The sequence below is a fragment of the Miscanthus floridulus genome, chromosome 5, assembly GCF_019320115.1.
Source record: "Miscanthus floridulus cultivar M001 chromosome 5, ASM1932011v1, whole genome shotgun sequence".
NCBI classification, from domain to species: domain Eukaryota; kingdom Viridiplantae; phylum Streptophyta; class Magnoliopsida; order Poales; family Poaceae; genus Miscanthus; species Miscanthus floridulus.
In genome coordinates, this window is record NC_089584.1 from 71,338,887 (window position 1) to 71,344,775 (window position 5,889).

The 5,889-nt window shown below is 56.5% G+C and overlaps 1 protein-coding gene across 1 annotated transcript; it reads left to right on the forward strand.

Annotated features, from left to right (window-relative positions):
- Positions 1-1,503: 1,503 nt before the first annotated feature.
- On the forward strand, positions 1,504-5,216 carry LOC136452323 (LRR receptor kinase SERK2-like). Its single transcript, XM_066452939.1, has 4 exons — positions 1,504-2,174; positions 2,723-2,983; positions 3,077-3,997; positions 4,516-5,216. Exons 1-4 carry the CDS (start codon positions 1,703-1,705, stop codon positions 4,971-4,973), a joined length of 2,112 nt encoding a protein of 703 aa, XP_066309036.1. The 5' UTR covers positions 1,504-1,702; the 3' UTR covers positions 4,974-5,216.
- Positions 5,217-5,889: the final 673 nt, after the last annotated feature.

Sequence of the window (5,889 nt, forward strand, 5' to 3'; positions counted from 1 at the left end):
ATGTACCTTCTCCGGCAGAGCAGATCCTGATATTCAGAAACCCTAAGCCACAATTCCTATCCTCATCATCAGGATCAGAGCCAGTAATCAAGAGAAGATTAGTCCTCCAAGTTAAGATCTAGTCTTTATAATTAGAAATAGTGAGATAGAGAGTGAGGGTAGAGTTTTGGAGGAAGTACCGGCCTGTCGGTGCTCTCTCTACGACTTGTATGTGGCGGAATCAAGTTCTATTTGAGCTTACTTCTGAGATTTCTCTGATAATCAACTTCTGATTCAAGTAAGTATCATGTTTATATTGTTCATCAGGTTTACGACTCTTTATGAGTACTTTAATCCTTGTCACTCTTGGGTTAGAGTAGTATTCGTAGTGTAAACGTGGTGCTTAGACTGTAGCATTTCGTTTGTATTTGGTAATAATTGTCCAATCGTTGACTAATTAGGCTCAAAACGTTTGTCTCGCAGAGTATAACCAAACTGTGCAATTAGTTTTTGATTTCGTCAACATTTAGTACTCCATGCATGTACCACAAATTTGATGTGACGGAGAATCTTCTTTTTGCATAGTGTCAAAGTTGGGAATTTGGGGTGAAGTAAACATAACCTTGAAGTCGGATTCTCGGACACAAGCTGCATGCAGCGACACGACATATATTGGATTCGTCGCTAAACGCTGCGACACGGTGCAGCTTGCTGCCATGGGTCGTTGTTAACCTCTTGGCCCACCCTCACAAACATACTTTCATCCCTGGCTTTATTTGATTTTGTTCGCTAATCTCTCCAGTTACGAGTTAGGGACCAACGAAATGTGAGCCTGCGAGTGTGGTAATGCACCGATACCTTCTTTGGGCGGTAATTGAATCGAACTCCACGTAGTTGACCGGAGATCAAGCATTCAAACAAGTTGAAGACTTTTGGGGCGTGTTTGGGTCCGCGTCCTAGCCATGGTGCGGTGTGGTATTTGTACCACGGCCTCCGCGCCGCGTCCCCGTGGTAGAGAAGAAGCGGGCGCTAGTTCAATCTCGAGGTCTATGTGTCTCCGGCGATGGAAAAAAAAATTGGGGTGTTTGGCACGATTTTCTTGATTCTCGAGGTGAGACAACCGGCAATTTGATTTTAAACGATTCTAAACACACCTTTATTTATTATTATTAAATCAAGATGAACCGTGGCCAGCCCGGGAAATACAAAACAGCCCTATTTTAACTTTTGCATTGGTCGCATCACATATTCACATGCAAGGCTGTGGTGGGTACTTGTCACGTATCCGTACGTACACTGCTCGCTCGTGCCAAACTCTTGTCCCAGCGGAGCAGCACACACCCACTGACATGCAAGCCCCACAGCTGCATACGCTCACGGTCACGCTCACGGCTGACCCGACCGCTCCTCTCGGCTCGGGGGCCGCCAGCCCGCCACGGTATGCTTGCGACAAAAAAATATTTGTTGATAAAAAAAGTACGGTTTATAAGCGTACCGCTCCCACTCAGCTCCGTTCAGGTCAGCTGCCTGCCTCTGCCTGCGCCCATTCAGCCATTCCATTCCTCGAAGCCCTCACACCTGCACGCGCCCACGCCCGGACGCCCTCGCCTTGTCTCCCTCTCCTCTCCCTCCTCGCCCACCCGCACCAAGCACCACGCGCCGGCCTGTCCCTGTCCATCCCAGCTCACAGGCGCAACAGGCCGGGCGCGCGCCGCGGGGGGCGATGGCCTCCGCCCGCCTCGTCGCGCTCGCCGCCTCCCTCCTCCTCCTCCTCTTCCTCCTTCTCCTCACCCTGGGCCCGGGCCAGGAGGCGCGCGCGGCGGACGACGGCGAGGTGCGCGCGCTGCTGGCGCTGGGGGCCGCGCTGGACCTGACGGGTCGCCTGCTCCCGTCGTGGGCTCCCGGCCGCGACCCCTGCGCGCCGCCGCCGTCGGGGGGGTTCGAGGGCGTCGCGTGCGACGCCCGCGGCGCCGTCGCCAACGTCTCGCTGCAGGGGAAGGGGCTCGCCGGCACGCTCCCGCCCGCCGTCGCGGGGCTCCGCTCCCTCACCGGCCTCTACCTCCACTACAACGCGCTCCGCGGAGGCATCCCGCGGGAGCTGGCGGCGCTCGCAGCGCTCACCGACCTCTACCTCGACGTCAACAACTTCTCGGGGCCCATCCCACCGGAGATCGGCGCCATGGCGTCACTGCAAGGTACTGCCTCTACCTCTACCTCTACCTCTATCTAGTCAGATGCGCGTCGAGATTCCTCGGAACCTTCATCGCCACCCTGCTCGTGCCGCACGCTTGCTGACTCGCCTCGGCATGCATGTGGCCGCGCCGTGGACTCTGCCTGCGTTGCAGTTGCTCCTCGGATCGATGATTGGTTCGCTCGCTTCCCTCCCTGTGTTTTTAATTCGTTTTCGGTCGACTTGCTTGGCGTTTCTCCACTCCAAGTCAATCAAATCAAAAACTAAAATGCGGCTTTACCTAACTACTCGTACCATGTATCCGTTGAATTTTTGGAAGAGGTCATGTTGCCGTCCCAAGTCGCAACCAAGCAAGAAGCAGCTCCTGTTGCTCAGATTGCAACATTTCTTGGCTCATTGCCAACATTTCCTTTAAGATTTGTCCCAAGTCACACCTGCGGCTTTCCCATTTTTGCTACCCCTCTACTCATACGGTCATACCAAATCAGTACTACCCCCAATCGGACGGTTTTTGTTAATGCTGCTGATGTTGATGTGTCCATGGCCGTGCAGTGGTGCAGCTCTGCTACAACCAGCTCACCGGGAGCATCCCCACGCAGCTGGGCAACCTCAGCAGGCTCACCGTGCTGGCCCTGCAGTCCAACCGCCTTAACGGCGCCATCCCGGCCAGCCTCGGCGACCTGCCGCTGCTCGCGCGCCTGGACCTCAGCTTCAACGCCCTCTTCGGCTCCATCCCCGTCAGGCTCGCGCAGCTGCCCCGCCTCGTCGCGCTCGACGTCAGGAACAACTCGCTCACCGGCAGCGTGCCCGCCGGTAATGCCTCCGTCCTCCATTAGTCTGCATCGTTCGATTCTTGACTCTTGAGAGCAGTAATGCTGATTGGTTTTCTACTTGCTTGGTCCCAAGAACTGGCCGCCAAGTTGCAGTCCGGCTTCCAGTACGGGAACAACAGCGACCTGTGCGGCGCCGGGCTGCCCGCGCTCCGCCCGTGCACCCCGGCGGACCTCATCGACCCCGACAGGCCCCAGCCCTTCAGCGCAGGCATCGCGCCGCAGGTCACGTCCTCCTCCGGCGGCGACGGGCGCGCGCCGTCTACCAGGGCGCTTGCGGCAGTGGTTGTCGCCGCCGTGGCCCTCCTGGCGGCCACGGGGGTCGGCCTGTTCGCGCTCTCGTGGCGCCGGTGGCGCCGGCAGAGGGTCGCGGGGGGCTCGCCGTCTTCGATCTCCGGCGGCCGGTGCAGCACCGAAGCCGCGCCTTCGGCGGCGAAGGCGTCGCCGTCGGCTCGCAAGAGCGCGTCGTCGGCGCTGGCGAGCCTCGAGTACTCCAACGCCTGGGACCCGCTGGCCGACGCGCGCGGCGGGCTGGGCTTCTTCTCGCAGGACGTGCTGGCACAGAGCCTGCGGATCAGCACGGAGGAAGTGGAGTCCGCGACGCGCTACTTCTCGGAGCTCAACCTCCTCGGGAGGCGCGGCAAGAAGGCCGGCGGCCTCGCGGGCACGTACAGGGGCACGCTGCGCGACGGCACCTCGGTGGCAGTGAAGCGGCTGGGCAAGACGTGCTGCCGGCAGGAGGAGGCCGACTTCCTGAGGGGGCTGAGGCTGCTCGCCGAGCTCCGGCACGACAATGTGGTCGCGCTGAGGGGGTTCTGCTGCTCCAGGGCGCGTGGGGAGTGCTTCCTCGTCTACGACTTCGTGCCCAACGGCAGCCTGTCGCAGTTCCTCGACGTCGACGTCGACGCCGACGCCGACACCGACACTGCCGGCGGCGGCAGCGGCCGTGTCCTCGAGTGGTCCACGAGGATCTCCATCATCAAGGGCATCGCCAAAGGTAGGTACCCTCGAGTGGAACACCACACCCTGTCACTCTCTTGCTATCAGTTGGTTAGCAGTGTCACTACTGATTGCCCACATCTTTCCTGGATTCACACGTAGTACTGTTCACACTTGTTCACATACTACTACTAGTTGTCTTCTTGATTACTAGATTTTGCCTCAAAACACATGGTATGCATGCAACATTTGGCACCGACTCTACAAATTTGCCAAGTTTGTGTGTGTCATGCATGGGCGCATTGATTCGTTCAGTCACTGGATGGACAGTACATCGATTCATCCGTGCTGCGCTGGTTGCTCACATGGTGTGCAGAAACCTGTGACTGAGCTGGCCAGGGACGCAGCAATAGTCACATTTCTGAAGTCTGAACTTTTGTCTGCACTGAAAAGCTCTGCATGACATGTCTCAAAACTTTCTGTGCTACTTTTATTAGAGTAACCGTATCAGTATGAGATATCGGTAACTTTTAGCACTTTCAATCGTCTGAATTCTGCATCTTTTTTGTGTTCTAGGAATTGAGTATCTGCACAGCACAAGGACGAACAAGCCCGCTCTCGTCCACCAGAACATCTCAGCGGACAAGGTCCTGCTGGACTACACGTACAGGCCCCTCATCTCCGGGTGCGGCCTGCACAAGCTCCTCGTGGACGACCTCGTCTTCTCGACGCTCAAGGCCAGCGCCGCCATGGGGTACCTCGCGCCGGAGTACACCACCGTGGGCCGCTTCTCGGAGAAGAGCGACGTCTACGCGTTTGGGGTCATCGTGCTCCAGGTGCTCACCGGCAAGAGGAAGGTGACTACGACTCAGCTGCCAGACAACGTCGATGAGCTCGTCGACGGCAATCTGCAGGGGAATTACTCGGCGTCTGAGGCCGCCAAGCTGGCGACGATCGGCTTGGCTTGTACCAGCGAGAACCCGGACCAGAGGCCGACGATGGCGGAGCTGCTCCAAGAACTGGGCACCATCTGATGGAGGTGCAAACACCCATCCACTGTAACTGTTTCATGCAGGAGTCACACGCCTGACAGTGTGTCTTGGGCCTGTTGTAACCTAGCTACCTGTCTAGGATCACCAGTCAGTAATCACTGATCTTAGAAAGCATCTGAGCTAGGCTCTAGTAATTTGCTAGTAATCACTGATCTTAGACTAGCCACAGCGTACTCGATGCTCAAAAGAAGTTTGCCTACTCGATGCCAGAAATTTTTTGCTTCCACAGCGTTCAGCATCGAAGCAATTAGTGCATGTGGGACCTTCCTTCCTCTTGCTCCCTCCGTTTTTCTTCTGCTGCCTGCTACTCCGTACTTCAGTCATCAATGCCCAGGAACGCCTCGGGAGAGAGAGCGTGATTTGGCATCGATGCTTCGACATGATCCGGTGTCGAATATTTTTCTCAACTCGGCATCGGCCGCAGTGGCGGGCATCGAGGCTTGCAGCTTCTCTCTCCTTTTCGAGCACCGGTAAAACCATACATTGTGGCCAGTCTTAGGAAGCACATGCCTAGGATCATGAGATCTTGTACGCTAATGATGTGTCGTTACCACCGCTCTGAAAAGCGTGCATTGTTTGGATGCCGACTTGGATGTGCTCTAGCCTCTACATGGTAGTAGACCAATAGGTGAATGTGAATGCAGCCGTTTCCGGCAACACTTTTTTGTGGAGACCTTGTGACTCCAAGTGTACCTGCAACCCTGTGTGCCAATTTGGCTGCATCCTCCTGGGGTGAAATGGCTGGCACCATCCCAGGGAGGAAGGAGCCAAGAGTCCTGGAAGGCATGTGACCTATAGATTCTTGTGTTGTCTTGTTTGTTGTTCGTGTTTGAGTCCTGGCTTGTGATCACGCACAGGGGCAGTCAGGCGATGAAATCTCACGGACCGTGAAAGCGCA

Coding starts and splice junctions, on each gene's coding strand:
- LOC136452323 (XM_066452939.1), top strand. CDS start 1,703: ATGGCCTCCGCCCGCCTCGTCGCGCTCGCCGCCTCCCTCCTCCTCCTC. Junction 2,984..3,076: donor CACCGGCAGCGTGCCCGCCG/GTAATGCCTCCG, acceptor CTTGGTCCCAAG/AACTGGCCGCCAAGTTGCAG. Junction 3,998..4,515: donor CATCAAGGGCATCGCCAAAG/GTAGGTACCCTC, acceptor TTTGTGTTCTAG/GAATTGAGTATCTGCACAGC.